This window comes from Podarcis filfolensis, assembly GCF_964270895.1.
Source record: "Podarcis filfolensis genome assembly, chromosome: 3".
In the NCBI taxonomy this organism is placed as follows: Eukaryota; Metazoa; Chordata; class Lepidosauria; order Squamata; family Lacertidae; genus Podarcis; species Podarcis filfolensis.
The window spans coordinates 102,105,219-102,122,708 of NC_139606.1; the positions used below are offsets into that span (position 1 = coordinate 102,105,219).

At 41.3% G+C, this 17,490-nt stretch overlaps 1 protein-coding gene across 1 annotated transcript in view; it reads right to left on the reverse strand.

Moving 5' to 3' along the window:
- SRBD1 (S1 RNA binding domain 1) overlaps positions 1 to 17,490 on the reverse strand; it is a 164,312-nt gene that overhangs the window by 89,806 nt on the left and 57,016 nt on the right. Inside the window, exon 15 of the mRNA XM_083605025.1 lies at positions 9,312 to 9,403. Within this exon, the coding sequence (XP_083461151.1) occupies positions 9,312 to 9,403 (92 nt within the window). The remainder of the gene's footprint in view (positions 1 to 9,311; positions 9,404 to 17,490) is intronic.

Consider the following 17,490-nt stretch of genomic DNA (forward strand, 5'->3'; position numbering starts at 1 on the left):
CTATCTTATTCCATGTCAGAAGGAATCTTTGTACTGCGGCCTGTCTATATTTCTTTCTGTGAGTTGATGCAATGAAGCACACCGAGTGGCTAGGCTTGGTAAAAGAAGCATAAAAAGAAAAGTCAGGGGGAAAGGCGACATTTTGAAACTACGCTGGGTATCCCAAAACAGAACTGAATCAACGTAGCCGGTGCCAAGCAAAATGCATGGAGCCAATCTTCCCAATAACTGTATTTCATTGTAAGAGCTATAGCCAAGCTCAGTTTTAAGGAGGCTTATTCTTTCAAGATTTGGCACTTCCACAGTTGCTTCGGGTTAGAGGGAGAAAGAGACCCATTAATTTCAAAAAGGATTTATCTCCTGCAAATGCACCACTTGATCAGTGGTTGTCTGTATAACACAAACAGCCAAGTTAGTTCAGAATGCTTTTTGTTTGTTTCTGACAACATGTTTTCTCCCACGCCTATCATACAAATCAGCACTGCCCCTTGTTGTGAAAGGAATTTGAACAGTGTAATACAGTTTTTAAAGAACCCTAAGAATTGCCTGTGCAGGATCAGGTCTATCTCAGTCAGCACGCTCTCCGTTAACAGTGGCAACCCAGATAATATATTGCATTTGCTATTTCTAAAAAATAGATTTTTTTTTAATTTTTCGTATTAAGAAATGGAACTGGTGCGATGCTTCAAAGTACCACCAATGCACAATGGAGGCAATCCAGGGAAAGTCAAGCGTGCTTAAATTACATTGAAATCAGCGAGATGAAATTGCACTATTAAGCACTTGAGCCCTATCAATTTCAATGGGACTTGAGCCTGCTAACTTTCTCTGGATTGCACCCAATGGCTGCTGTCCAGAGAAACACAGTGGCAAATCACAAATAGGGGAGAGTTAAAGACAAGAAGCTACCTTACAAAACTTGATAGCGCCAAGGGATTTCTGAGGAACTTGGCAACTTGACCTGTCATAGGGAACCAAAACACATATAACACTGAACAATGCTGCACAGAAAGTATCTCTAGACCAGGGGCAGCCAACATGGTGCCCATCAGATGCCGTGGACCCCAGCTCTCATCAGCCCCAGACAGCAAGGCAAATGGGGATGATGGGAGCTGTTGTCTGACAACATCTGAAGGGGCCTGTGTTGGCTTCCCTTGTTTCACTGGGACTCCTGCAATTGGAAGCTGTTGTCTGACAACATCTGAAGGGGCCTGTGTTGGCTTCCCTTGTTTCACTGGGACTCCTGCAATTGCCTTAGGCACTATCTGTACTATGCATTTAAAGCAGTATCATACCATTTTTAAACAGTCATGGCTTCCCCCAGAGAATCCTGGGAAATGTCATTTGTTAAGGGTGCTGAGAGCTGTTAGAAGACCCCTATTCCCCTCACAGGGCTACAACTTAGAGAGTGACTTAACAATCAAGCCTTCTTTCCAGCTTTTGCTGGTGCATCTCATCAGCTGCCCCAGACTCTCTGCTTTCATGCTTCGGAAATGTAAGTCTCTAGCCCTTCTAGAAAGGAAGTTATGGGGCAAAATGTGCAGGTATCTTCTAAGCAATTTCTGCGAAAGGAGAGTAAGTGTGGTATGATCTCCACAATCTGGGCCAGCAAGACATTGCTGACTTCCCAGGGTAAGCAAATTTTTCTGATTTTGTGTTGTGCCATGCCCACCCCCATACCAGCTATTTTGCAACTGGTACCTCCCTCTCTGTCCCTCTCCCTCTCCCTCTCCCTCTCCCTCTCTCTCTCTCTCTCTCAAAATGTGCCCACTGGTCCAGAAAGACTGGTTACTTCTGCCTTTCATCCCAACACCAAAAAGGATCGTCTGAGGAAGATATAATTATAGAATGTGCTGTGTTGAGTTGCAATGTGGCCAGTAAAAATTCCCAGAGGATTTCTTAGGCAATGATTTTTGCTCTCATTTCCACCAAGGGACCCTTAAAGGGACCAAAATGAACGACAACAACAACAACAACACCCATGAACCAAGCAATAATACCCTGGACTTTCTTGCAATATGCAGTCTGGCTGATTGAAGCTATTTGCTCAATAAGCACCTTTCTGCAATGTTTCCTTGGTGTATGAATTGCAGAAGCATAGCTTTCACCCCTCTCCGAATACTATGACTTTAATTCTGAGCTAAAATCCAGTTACCTGAAAAACAGTCAGTTAAGTCTTGTCTTGTCTCATTTTTATTCTTAAGGGTGGTTAAAACTACTTCCACGTAGGAATCAACTGGTTTTGCTTCCAAGAAGTAGCCATTAAGAATCACCAGTGTTTCTCCAGCATCTGGAAGAAATGTGCTGGTCAAGGTTTTTTGTAAGGCAACACAGAAGCAATAGAGGGGAGGGAATTCCTTTCCCTCCTTCTCTCAAACAGCTGCTCTGGATTATGACACACTCATCTGTGCGATTTCATATTAGTGGGAGATTTCATTCTTTTTCAGAAGTCTACAAATCTGCGAACAAAAACATTTGGGATACACACTGTACTAAAATAGTCATCCATCAAGCCGCAGTTGCTTACCATCGCTCACTGAACTCCTTGGCTCCCCCTTTCCTCCCTTCCCTTTCCCAGCTCTTCATCTATCAAAATGTAGACTGTAAGCTCCTCGGGGCAGAGGACTTGTCCTCTTTGCTTCCAGTACTCTACAAAATGCCAAATAAATAGAATTTGTGCTAAATAATTAACATCTCTAAGGAATTTTATGTATGTTCAGTCTCAAGCAAAAGCGCTGGACAGAAAATCTTAGTGATTCAACTCTAAGGAGCCTGCTTCACACCAGCCGGCATACATATCGCTTAATAGCTCATAATTTGACTACTCAATATTTTTGATGAGTGTCAGCTGCCCATTCTGCATTTGCAAGGACTCATTCCTTTAGTGCAGCAGCACCCATGTTTTGTAACTCCCTGTCTCTTGGCAGTAGGCAGGTACACGCAATACTGAAAACTTTTTTTAGTTTTGGCAATCCTACGCAGACACACGATTTAAGGTTTTTTAAAATCTTTGCTTTAATGCAGGCAACTTTATGAATATCTGTTTTTCTTCTGATTCTGCATTTTAGCTGTATTTTATCTATAATTTTATCTGTGCACAACATCTGTTTTATAATATAGGTTTCTATCCCATTCTTAAGGAAATCAGTCCTGAGTGCTCACTGGAAGGACAGATCCTGAAGCTGAGACTCCAATACTTTGGCCACCTCAGGAGAAGAGAAGACTGCCTGGAAAAGACCCTGATGTTGGGAAAGATGGAGGGCACAAGGAGAAGGGGACGACAGAGGACAAGATGGTTGGACAGTGTTCTCGAAGCTACCAGCATGAGTTTGACCAAACTGCGGGAGGCAGTGGAAGACAGGAGTGCCTGGTGTGCTCTGGTCCTCGGGGTCACAAAGAGTCGGACACGACTAAACGACTAAACAACAGCAACATATAGGTAAGGCACAGCAGATACAGGCAAATACACCTGTGCTGTAAGAATTATACACACATCATATTTTAAAGGTGGCCTAGAACACTAGTGGCCCCTTGAGACAGCGGGCCCTGGGTTGCAATCCACTCAGCCCATGATCTAATCTGGTCTTGCAGGTAGAACTAGGGGGCGGGAGGAAGCCACCCATCTGAATAAATGTTGCCAATTCCTCCAGACCATTACTAGGCTACATGGACCAATGTAGGCCATCACCCGCTATCTGAATTGACCTGAGGCGATGCACTATCTCTCTGCATCAGCTCCCCACATTCAAAATAGCAATAAGAGCAATCTTATTTGGCTGAAATATACAACAGCCAATGAACCAATCAACAAAGAACCCTTTCCCCTTTTGCTGAGACAATTGGATTTTGGTGGGTTTCATTAAAAAAAAATATGATATGCTGAACAAAAGCAGAGGCGGCTTTTAACAGAGATTACAGATCATCGGAATCAGAATTATAGATTGTCGGAATCAGAATTATAGATCTAAAAAGGCTACCAAACAGTGCACAACTTCATTTTACAAAAGCCTCCTCTGACTGAGTTTATATAACTTTATTAGCAGATACAGGTCTCTTCACTTTATTTTGTCAGATTAATTCTCCCTTGCTCCTCACTATCTTATTTTGTACTGAGTGAAATGCTAAAGTGGCAAACTGGGTTAGGATCACAGCTATCTTGTGCAACGCCTGCAAAACCTTTTATTTTAATTCCAAATGTCACACTTCATCATGTAGCTGTCAGCTGCTGTCGTTGTTTCAATGTACTGAACTAAATCACGCCGGCACAGAACTTGACGTCGATTAACACAATTAAAATGAAAAGAGAAAAAGTCAGATTTCCTTGATTTAAGTGTGACCTCGTGACCTACCAAACCAAAATGGAGATCCAGTAAACAAGAAAAAAACAAAATCACCACAGAAACTAATCTCACCAGACTAGACATCTCGCTAAACCTACATGATGACCAGCCAAGTGCTGTCACTTCTCCTGAGAGGCAAGCATTTAATGCCCCCCTAACTATGTATGAACATTTTATTCATTATAGGCTTCCAAGCAACTTGAACAGATTCTATTATTACTTGCATATAGTATTAAGTTCAGGGCTTTTTCAAATCAACATTTGTCTGCAAACGTAATGATGAAATTTGTAACTGGAAATTGCATTCTTGCAGAGAGCAAGAAATTACAGGCCTCCCGGGTGTGTGGGTGTGTGTGTGTGTGTCAATGTTCAGCCCTTATGGAGCCCCCCAAGTGCTGCCACCAGTTCTACTTCTGCCACTTGAGGCTACAAGGGGCCGGCCGGATTGGCTGGTGCCATTTTTGGGATGCACGTTCAACTCTGTCCATCTACCTTTTGCCTTGAATATTTGCAGCCCTTGGGAGAAAGAGCAAAGTGTAATGTCTGACATGGTGAGAGCATGCAGCTTCAACCTGGAGTCACGAGGCTGAATCCAACGAAGTCCTACTCAGAGTAGACCAATGGGCATGACTAACGTAGGTCCATCAATTTCAGAGAGTCTGCTCTGAGTCTGACTGTGTAGGCTTTGGACCGGGGAACGAAGTAGCAAAGCCAATCCCAGAGGACTTGAATTGACCACCTATCATTGGATAGGTGCCAATCCAAGCTCCACTTTCTGAAGGCATCAGTTGCCCTATGGGGTTCCCCGTAGAAACTCTGTAAAGCAGCTGATACCAGCGGGCTTGCTCTCACCAACAGCCAGCTGACCAGAGGTGAGAGCAAGACTCCTTTTTCAATGAGCAAATGAGATTACACATTAAGGCTCCCAACCGTGCACTGTAATTAGGCACATAATAGCACCAGATAGGTGTGCTTTGGGGAAATGGCCTCGCAGGCCAAAGCAGGACCTGTACGGGGTCTACCGCATTTTTCGCTCTATAAGACACACTTTCCCCCCTCCAAAAATTAAGGAGAAATGTGTGTGCGTCTTATGGAGCAAATGCAGGCTCCATGGCGTCAGCGAAAGCATAGCAAAGCCTTCGGAGCTCTCCTGGCTTCGCTTCGCTAGAGAGGCGCTGCGCAGCTTTCCCTCTCTGCACAGCGCCCCTTCAGCGAAGCGAGAGTAGAAATGGAAGGGGCTCTGCTTCTCCTGCCGCTTAGCTGAAGGGGTCCTACGCAGAGAGGGATTTTTTTTTCTTGTTCTCCCTTTCTAAAAGTAGGTGCGTCTTATGGTCGGGTGGCGCATTCTATAGAGCAAAAAATATGGTAATTAGGTCAACAAGCTGAAGGTTCCCCATGCCGGGCTTAGCTGGTTGCAACCCATGGATCCTAGCAAAATGAAGGAGGTAAGGAATAAGTTTGTCCCTCCTCCCCGAAAACTGGAGAAGGAAGCATAGAGAATGGTCTTTCTGAAGACTGCCCCGTGCCCACAGGTTAGGAGAGCTGACAGCAGCAGTAGGCAGTAGAAGCAAGAGGGCCTTCTTGGCAATGGCCCTCCCTGTGGAACACCCTCCCATCAGATGTCAAGGAAATAAACAATTTGACTTTTAGGAGAAATCTGAAGGCAGTCCTATTTAGGGAAGTTTTTAACGTTTGATCTTTTATTGTGTTTTTAATGTTCTGATGGGAGCTGCCCAGAGTGGCTGGGAAAACCCAGCCAGATGGGCGGAGTATAAATAATAAAATTATTACTTACTACTACTACTACTTATAAGGGATGCGGGTGGTGCTGTGGTTTAAACCACAGAGCCTAGGGCTTGCTGTTCGACAGTTTGAATCCCCGACAGTTCGAATCCCCGCGATGGGGTAAGCTCCTGTTGTTTGGTGCCAGCTTCTGCCAACCTAGCAGTTCGAAAGAACATCAAGTGCAAGTAGATAAATAGGTACCGCTCTGGCGGGAATGTAAACGGCGTTTCTGTGTGCTGCTCTGGTTCACCAGAAGTGGCTTAGTCATGCTGGCCACATGCCCCGGAAGCTGTCTCCGGACAAACGCCGGCTCCCTCGGCCTATAGAGCGAAATGAGCACCACAACCCCAGAGTCGTCCACGACTGGACCTAATGGTCAGGCAGTGGCGTAGCGTGGGTTGTCAGCACCCGGGGCAAGGCAAGTAATTTGCGCCCCCTAACCCGTGGATTTGCGCCCCCTAACCCGTGGATTTGCCCTAACCCCAGATGTTGCGCCCGGTGCGGCCGGCACCCCCTGCACCCCCCACGCTACACCACTGTGGTCAGGGGTACCTTTACCTTTCTTTACCTTTACTTTACTACTACTACTACTTATTATTATTATTATTATTATTACTACTACTACTACTACTACTGCTATTACTGCTACTACTACTAAGGAAGGGGATGGATGAACAGAGCTGGAGGTTGTCAACCATCACCTCAGGAACTATCACAGCAAGAGCGATAGTCACTCCTTCTTTCAATATGGTTGCAGGACTACATTCTACGTGGCTCTCCAAACCAGACTGTAGCTGGTCATGTGAACTCATCCTTGAATTGCAACCTGCCAAACTTTGCACACGTGCAGTTGCTCTTTATTCATATTTTGCCCCCCACCCACCCACTTGACAAAACACTCTGCACATCTCCATTTTTGAGGAAATACAGTATTGATTTTTGAAGATTCCGGGTGCTGAACAAACAGCAAAGGTCCTGCCCACTTCAGAAAAGAGCAAGTTAGTCAAAATAACATGGAATTGAAATTCACAACTAGAGGAGATGGAAGCAAAATTTTTCAATAAAATAGAGTGGACATTGCAGTTCAATTAAAGGAAAGTTAAGGGTTAGGGTTTCTAAAAAAAGAGAAGAATTTATTGAATAAATAAATAATAAATATTCTATAGATAAGGAGAAATAAAAGGAAAAAGCACAGAGATGTGAGACAGAGGAAGAAACATGATAGATTCTGGCAAGCGATGAATGAGAAGCACAAAGTCTGATGAGGAGAGAAATCAGAAATAAAAGATAAGCAGAAACTACAGATGAACCTATTTGACGGTATTAACGTTAAAAATATATAGATTAACTTTGTGTTCTAAGTATTTGTTTGGTTTAGAAACAATCTGAAGACATTATAAAGGACACAAAATTAAACATGTGAAAAGCCAAAAGTTCCCAAAATTATTATTACATTTTTCAGCTGTAGTACTCAAGAATGGACAGATCAGTTAATTTCTAGTCTGAATCAATTTTCCAAGTGTTCTTACCTAAGTCTGCAAAGTCCAGCTTCTGCATTAATCTGTTTATTATTATTATTATTATTATTATTATTATTATTATTATTATTAGAAAACAACACACAGAGAAAAGTTCATATTTAAATCTCATATTTAAATCTGAGATCTTTTGATGAAGGGTGGTATGTAAATCGAATAATCAATAATAATAATATGAATTTATCACAAATTCACGTTAAAGAACATGTTGTAGCTCAATGCTCACACTTATTCTAAAATATGCATTTCAGTGCATTTTGGTACTTTACTTTTTTAGCCCAAAAGTGTATCAAAAAATCTGGGGAAATGAAAAATTCAAAGGATAGCATTATCCTGTTCTGCACACTAATCTGGGAAGTGCAGATTTGATCAATTTGCATCAATATTCATAGAAATTAAGTTCTTCAAACATCACTAGCAGTAAACATAGTTCATGTTACGCAAGTACAGATATGTTTCAGGTCGCCACTGGAAACCACCACTTTCCCTTTACAAAGACTGTTAAATTATTGTTAAGGAGACATTCCCACATACAGCCAGTATAAAGCACTCTACAGTATGCCAAGCTGAGATAGCTTGCAACTCCCACAGGCCATCTGTATCTGGGCTTGTTTTATGCTGGCCACTGTTATGATGGAAGGGTAAAATGTCCCCTTTTTAGAAAAAGAATGTGTTTACCAATATCCTATAACTTCTGGAAGTACCTTTGCAATTTTGATACCCCCTGCAATGAGAAACAGGTTTCTTTATCCAGGGAGAATGTGTTTGGACGTAACACTAAACCACGGTTTAGCACTACGTGAGTGAGCCCCTTCCACCTATTCACAAGAGACAAGAGGAAGCATTTGGAATATTTTGCTTTTAATGAACTCTGTTTGTCATTTAGTCCTATCTGGGCTTGTGGTTAAACACTAACTATAGTTAATTTCAACAAGCTGGCTTCATAACCCATGGTTTGAAGTTGGCTTCTTTTGAAATTAACCATAGTTAGCATTTAACCACAATCTCCAGTTCAGACGAAACAAGATACTGCGGTTATTTAAAGTTTCTAAATTCTTCCTCTTGGCCACGTAAGACAAGAAGATAGACACACAGGGTGAATAAGAGAGCATGAGGAAGATGAGTACATTTATGTAGTCTTAAACCAAGGTTTATCTTATGCCCGAATACAGCCAGAGAGAGATAAATTATGTAAAAGCTATCACATTCAGTCATTCCTCGTTTAATTTCCCTATTGGAGCTATTTCTACCTAAGAAGCAGATACCAAATTATCAAGATACAGCCTTGTCAAGCATATTAGATATATTAGTCAATATGTCACATGCCCGTGGCAGTAAGTATACTACATATGGCATTATATAAACGAAAAAACCTGCTGGTTTCCTATCATGTAAATATGAGGGAGACATGAATCCCAATTATATGGCTCAATCCAGGCAACAAGTAGGTCATCACAGTATTTACATATTTACAGTAAGTAGAGTTCTCAATTTATAATTTGTTTCAAGGATGATGAAAAGATATAATGAAAGGAAATTCATAAAGAGTTACAGGTGACAAGAGTACTATTGCCTTCTCTTATTTAAGTGGTTGTACATATATATACATTATGAGTGTCATGAAAATACTGAAGTGGCCAATAATTACCTGCACTTCGTAGGTTAGGATCTAAATCAGGCATCTCCTTGGTAGCTTCTGGACTAACACTGTATATTGAGGCTCCTGCTTCGTTGGTAATGCTGCAAAACAGAAAGCAAATCATTAAAACATTGCAACACAAAATACATTTTTAAAAAATCTTAATGATGGGCACACAAAATATAAAGATACAGGCTCAAAGCTTGTAAAATCTGCATCATGCATTATATGAAAGTACAGTTTTGTGTGCTCTTGGGCTGTGATCCTAAACATACGTTCTTGAACTGAAATATAAGAGATTTATTTCAAAAATTTAGGAGCTGTAATATTCCACATCAACTCTCACCCATGCCACCTTTTCCTTTGATTTCAATATGTCACAGGTAAATGAAAAAGTGCTGCTGGATTCTTATTTTTGTTCCCCCTCCCATCTGAAAATTGTTTACATATGAACAAGCTCCTCTGTTTTCAGCAGGGCTTCTGCAAGACTGCATCCTATCTTTTACACTGGGCTTTGTACTCCTCACACCAATTGTTATTTCACATAAAGCATTCTAAACACATATAAAAATGTGTGTATCTCTCATAAAAGTATCTACATACACAACTGAATGAGATATAGAGTTGTAAAGAACTTTGCAAAACTGGAAGTCACTAATTGCTAAAACTATTTTTCTCTCTTTCCACCATAAGCTTTATTTAGGGCACATTTTATAAAAAGCTAAGATAAAACGAGTAACGAGACATAACATGGCCCACCCACCAGAACTAGAACCACTCAGTTCCTAATTGCAACGTATTAATTCTAAAATTATAAATCGGAAATTACAGCCGACTGGAGTGTTGTCAGCAGTCATTTGTTTTTCTTTTGAATCTCGAAAGCAACTTTACTGAATAAAGCAAAATATATAATGTCAGCTACTTCTCTTCAGAGTCTGGGTGCATATGATGGGCACACTGATTTATTACACATTTCCGTGAAACAGCAGACACATAATTATCTCCTTTTTATTTTGCACTTAATTAATATTTGTACATGGTTCTGTGTATTATGAAAAGTGGCCCTGGAAATTTTCTTCGAGTCAGTTGTCATTCAAATGCAAAAATAACACACACACCAGTTCAGTGTGGGGATACTTACCCCTCCCTCTCTCACACACTCATATACATGCATTTTTTCTGCGTTCCTAAATATAAAGCACAAAACCAGCTCGCAGGATTGGAATAAAACCTATCATTTTTGTTCCTAACCTGACTTAACAGAGAGCACTAGGATTCTCCCGCATCCGCGCCCACAGCTGTCTTCTCTAAAAAGTACCAGCATCACAACATCACATACAAGACCAGCTTTAAAACCTGAAGTTACCAGTTCCCAAAAGGCAGAAGTATCACTTTTCCTTTGCTTAGGCACACTTCAAATGTCCCCAAAGTTTGAATCAGAATGAGATATGAAGGTGAACTGAAGTAGCGATCAAGGCTGTATCGTATTTGAAACAGGCCAACAGAGAAATCTTGAGGGGAGGATCGGCTGGGAGAAAACGAACTCGTTCCCACCTACTACCGAAAACCTCCAACTGAATACATTGAGAGAGACAATGAGATTTCTGTTCGTAGCAAAGAACCAGTCCCTTTAAAGATCTGCAGGTCAGAGGCAATTGGGCTCAATTTTATTCATATATTCAAAGTCCGAGTTCTATACAGCTGCGGAAGTTGCCAAGAAATCACTTATGGAGAAGGAAGCTTTGAGAAGTAAGTAAATAATGATCAAGAGCCCCACCCCACCATCAAATGTGTGGGTAACTCTACTAGCTTTAGGATGGACGTATTACATGGGTGTACCTGGCCGGAAAGGAAGCCAGGCAGGCAGGCAGGAACCAGACCAATTAACACACTTTCAGAATGCTCTGAATTATAACACAGATCGCTAACAACGCAACTTGAGAATGCAAGTCTCCTCCTCTGCATCACAGGTTTGAAAAATGGAGAGGGAGGGAAGGGGAGAATTAACTTTAGTAGTAGGTGGATGGTTAGTTTTCTTAGAAGCGAATTTGCTTTTAAATCACTTCTCTAACATTTTCAAGACTCCAATACAAAAGAAAAGCCCAAATTGAAACATATTTATTCTGTTTCAAAAAGTAGTTTTTCAGCATTCCATTCATCATTAATGGCATTTACAAGCAACACTTTCTCAGACAAAAATGACTTTTTGGAGTCTCATTTGAAAATGCTCCAGATTGCTAAAACTGCTGGTTACTTATTCTAGCTGAAATTCAGTGTGTATATATAGACTTGACTGAGGTCAGGCAATAATGCCAAAAGTTTTGCAGAGAAAAGTTTTAAATCATATTCCTTAGGACGCACAAGAGGAATTGCCTCCCTAGTAATTTATCTCAACACTCTTGTCAATTATACTTGGACACGACTGCAAACATTTTCAAATGTGTATTTTGTCTCTTAAATAAACCATGTTAAAACACCATCCAAGTTAAACACATTTTACTTCACAGTAGCATAAGAATAGGATCAGAAATCTACACAATGACACGATGCCTGGATTTTCTCAAGACCGTCGTCTGGAAGTAATTTTTATTTATTCATTAATGACATAAAAAGCAACTTAACAGGTATCCAAAGATAACCGGTATCTTATTGATTTTCAACCATGAATATTTTAAATCATTTATTAGATCAGTGAACACTGATTATTTTGCTCCTGGAGCTAACCTTGCTGCACGGCACAAGGAAAACTATCCGCTTCTAAATAAAGGATATTGGAGAAATAAACTGCTTAAAAGTAAACAAAATAACAGTCAGAAAAGGGGAGAAGCACTTCTGTGGAAAAATGCATTTGCAAGATCTGCATGCCTTTTTTTACATATGCAAAAAATACTTAAATGATATCAGATACAAATGGAGTATGCTCTCAAGCAAAGCGTACAATGTATTTAAAAATTTACAGATACAGTAAAGTGATTTCCCTGCCTGTATGTCAAGATCTCTTACAACCAGTAGAAACAGCACATAAATATATATGACACAAAATACTATCTTGAAAGTTTGTGCTTTCTTCTTTTTGTGGGGACAAAATATTGCATGCAACTGTCAGGAAAATTAAAGGCATTACTGAGGAGGTATTTTCCAGAGGAAAAATCTACTGTTATAATTTTTGCTGAGAATCAACCACACGCACACACACACACACACACACACACACACACACAAGCCCAGATGTAATTACACTTATTGCAACTCAAATTGGAAAACTCCCTCACGAAACAGGAGGCAGCATGAACAGAGGGGCACGTTTCACCCACTGTTAAATAATAAGTAAGGCTATAAAATCTTATCTGTTTCCGAACTGCATACGCATGGTTGCCTGTGCAGATTAGGTGAATCTTGTATATTTTATTCTTGGTCAGTTTTGCTATGCTGTACAAGGAGCCACAGATGGGGAACTTGTTGTTCTGGGCGGTGTCTGACACGAGGTGGAATAAGGCAAGACATCACCCTGTCTATGTCTGCTCAAAAGGACAACCTAAAAGTTTCCCACTTCTTTTCAAGGATGTAACAGAGTCTGGTCTGATTTGCAACAGAGCCTTATCTGTGGCAGCCCCCAAATTGTGGAATTCACTCCCCACAGAGACGCATCAGGCACCATCATTATACAGCTTTTGTAATATGCTGAAGACACACTTCTTTGCCACTTAAGAAATAAATATATTTAGGACCCAGCTCTAGTTGTGACTGTAATTTGTCTGAAACTGTTCTTAATGCTTCATTATACTCTGTTGTGACTCGCCCTGGGACCTTGTGGTGAAGGGAGGATAAAAATAAATAAATGTCCCTTTCTTTTCTTTCTCCCACTTCAGGTACTGGCTCTGAGCCACATGAAGGATGAAGGAAAAGAACAGAAGCAAAAGGAAGAGGAATGTTAAATGCTACAAAGAGCATGGAGATTTTGAGGTTTGATTCTTGGTGACAATCACACAAGAAATGTCTTTTTAAACATTTGTCTTTTAATTAAGCGTAAACAATATTTAAACGGCTTCTTTAAATGATAATAAAACAAACGTCGGCACCACACATCAAGTGTCGTGGAAGGCTGAAGTCACATATTCCCCCCCGTCTATGAATAATAATGTTATAATTGGTGAGCTGGACTGCCCAGAATGTTGGACTAGTTCCACAGCCGTTAAAACTCATGGGTGATCCTAGACCAGAGCTCCTTGGAAGGGAACCACAGGATAAATATGAACAAAAGTCAACCTCATAATGGCTGTCCCTGGCCTCAAAATAGTCTGCTCCTGGCGTCAAGATCCAGGCGCAGAGTCCTCTCACTGCAATGTGCATCATCCTGGCTCAATCGGTACAAACGTAAACAGTTCCAGCAGATGACTGGAATGAGATAAAGGTAAAGCCCTTCACACTTTTAACAGATCTGTACAAATGATAAATAAGCAGTACCAAATGGCTCGAAATTTTAAGAGCGCTGTTAGAAACAAATTCAGGGGATAGCGTGAGCAGAGTTAAAGTCATCAGGTTTCTAGGATTAATTTGGTCCATACATTTTCTTCTTTGAAGTTCAATATATGGAAGACAGTGATATTACATAAATTTAAGAAAAGAATAGGGGAAACAGCGTGTCTCATGTGGATTTTTAATCTATTTCATCCCCCCCTTACTTAAAGTCGGGGGGGGGGACTGAGCATGAATTTGGCACTCTCTGTACATCTTACTCATAGCTGGTTGTCCTCTCAAAATTAAAATATATAAAACAGGCGAAGGAGAAAGTCTTTTTCTCCTATTTGTGAAGAATGCAAAATATTCTGCGGCACACAGAATTCACTCCAAAGTGATTAATTTGTCCTGCTTGATGAACAATTAGGTATGCAAAAAAGCTTACATATTCTTGCACAGCAATGGCCTATAGTCTAATACAAAGATCCTATGATGTCCACCATTCTCTCTTGGACATGCTGTTTTCAATCTCAGGTGCCATTCCATACAATGAAAATAATTGGGGGGGGGGGGCTGAAGAGACTTTTCCCAGAAGAATGAAAGCAATGAGGATTGCAAAGTACTTTGTGCAATAAATATGTAAAACGTAAGGTTTAATTATAGGTGATTGAAGATCCTAATTGCATTATCCTGGGCTCCTTCCAAAGGAAGAGGGGTGTAAATTGAAATAAACAGTAATAATTTTATCCATTGAAAAATGGCAGCATATGGTGTACTGGAGAGTCACCCTCCCAACACCAGTCGTGGCAGTTTACCTGGACTGGACTGTGGTGGGGCGGGACAGCAGCAAGGTTGGAGCTGTGGAAGAATTCTTCATACAGTAGTATGGAGTTTGCTACCACCAAATGATGAAGATGATCTTAATTACCCACCCTCCACCCTAGGCTCCAGGCTAGCTTACAACATTAAAACCAGGCTTCCTCAACCTCAACCCTCCAGATGCTTTTGGCCTATAACTCCCATGATCCCTAGCTAGCAGGACCAGTGGTCAAGGATGAGTGGAATTGTAGTCTCAAAACATCTGGAGCAGCCTTTCTCAACCTGTGGGTCCCCAGATGTTGTTGGACTACAACTCCCATTACCCCTGGCTTGCAAGGCCAGAGCTCAGGGATGGTGGGAGTTGTAGTCTCAAAACATCTAGAGGGCCGAGGTTGAGGAAGCCTGATTTAAATCAACTTTCAATTACAAAATATACAACTCAGGCATCAAAGATCAGAGTTAAGAGGTGTCTTTGGGGTATTTGCCCAAAGCGGTAGAGTGAAGTTACCAGAAGCATACTTGTGGGGAAGGAGATCCACAGTTTGGGATGCAGCACAGAGTCCTGCCATCCAATGTGGAAAATGTACAACCATTTATTATTAATCATTAAATCCACTTGGAGACGGTTCGCAGGAAGCAGCTGATAAATGGAACGAAACAAATACAGTGGTATCTCGGGTTAGAAACTTAATTCATTCTGGAGGTCTGTTCTTAACCAGAAACTATTCTTAACCTGAGATACCACTTTAGCTAATGGGGCCTCCCACTGCCGGTGCACCGCCACCGCACGATTTCTGTTCTCATCCTGAAGCAAAGTTCTTAACCCGAGGTACTATTTCTGGATTAGCGGAGTCTGTAACCTGAAGCGTCTGTAACCCGAGGTACCACTGTAAATAAATCTATGCTAATTGGTGTGCACATTGGTCGACAGGCATGTAGGCCAAAGCTATAGATGCTGTTGAGAAATATAATGAAAGCAAAAGGGAAGGGAAGAGGCTATTTCTCTCCTTCCTCCCCTGCACCCCCCCCCCAAAATGGAACTCAGAAAGTGGTCAGATAAAACTCACTTGAACACCAACAAACTATTATTCCTTTCTCGGTTATTCTCAGCAACTTGTTTGCTTTGCAAGTCAAATCAAGGAAACCGTCGTGAACAGTATAAATATCATCAGAACTTATCAGACAGTAGCAAACAGCATTATGTTCATTGCCAGTTCTCTAAATGTGTTGCTTTAGCACCATCTGGTGACTGTCTGTGCTTACTGCTGGAAATTCTGCGGGGAAAATCTAAATGATAAATTATACTTCTTTTAGTACACTGCAGACACACATACATGCAAAATTAAGCTAATAATGTTTTCTCTTTGTTACATGTCAAGAACATTTGGAATTATGATTATTTTTGGAAGGCTTAGATTTATTAAGTTGAAACCGCCCCCAGGATGATTATCACATGGAACCGTTCTGGAGGGCTGAGGGACCCTCATTGAAAAACGGCACCTCCCCTTCCCATAGCAAGAATCTCTACTGGATTCCAGTCCCTTCCTCAAGCATTCAAGGCCTTTTCACTTGCAGAAGAGACACTCTGGATCCAGCCCACGGAGCTCTGCAACATACAATACTCAAACCAGCTTTCTATTTTATTAGCACTCAAGAGATGCATTAACATATCCACATTTTCCAGTACTTTGCATGAATCTCATTTTTACTAATTAGGATTTTTAAAAAATGCATGCTAAGGTTTGGATGCCAGGGCCAGCGCACACAAACGGCAAGGTGAGGCGACAGCCTCAGGTGGCAGGATCCAAAGGGGTGGCAGATCCCAGTGCAGAAGTTTATCCCCTCCCTCTTGTCCCCAATATAGATCTTCACTCCCCACTTCTTACCTGACAGTGGGGTGTGTGTTGTTTTGTGGTTCACCTCAGGCACCAAAATGTCTTAGCCTGGCTCTGGTGGATGCCCTACCTGAAACTGGGCGTGCCCCAACAACTGGTGACATCCCCACCTTCATAGTCCTCTGAATTATCGGACATTATTACACTGGCTCTTTCAAGTAGACCTGCTTGGGTAGCAGCTACCTCCCTGTGTTTCATCTGAGTTTACCATAAACAGTTAGAGAAGGTAATTAATTACATCTTACTTTTTAAATACAGCCAGCTTTGGAGCGGGGCATAACACAGTGGTAAACTGCTTCTGCTTCACATGCAGAAGATACTTGGTTCCATCCTCACTACTTCTTATAGGTCTTTTCCACCTGGCCTGAGAGGCAGGGGCCATGATTCCGGCTACAAAAGCTGAGACTCTTGGGCTGGGGCGTTGAGGGTGGCTGACTCTTGTTGAGGGTGGCTGCTGTCGCTATTGGGCTTTTGTATCTGTTTAAAGATTTTGTTGTTATTTATGTGGAAATAATTATTCAGTTTGGTTTTGTATTTTTTTAATGTTTTATTTATTGTTTATGACTACTTAGAATTATGTTGCAGCCATGCATTTTGTTCACGCTGTGAGTCGCCTTGAGCACTGTTTGAACTGTGGAAAGTTACAAAACTATGTATGTATGGAGAAGCGCTGCAGCTTTTGGAGTTCTCAGAGATCTTTTTGGAGCTCCTCGCAATTCTGTTTTCTGTTGTTTTCATCACCCTGGACAATTTGGTCTCACCAACAAACTCGGCCAGCCCATTCCACTGCTCACCGCTAATTACGGATCATTTATGAACAAGTGAAAAAGGACCAGACTCAATACAGATCCTTGGAGAAACCCATGTATTATATGCCTCCTTTGTGAGAACTTCCTACTTCTTCCCACTCTCAGCTTCCTGCTGTGTAACCAGTTCCTGATCCACAAGACGACCTCTCCACTCATCCTATGATGATATTATTATTTATTAATATTAATATTAATTAATTATTTATA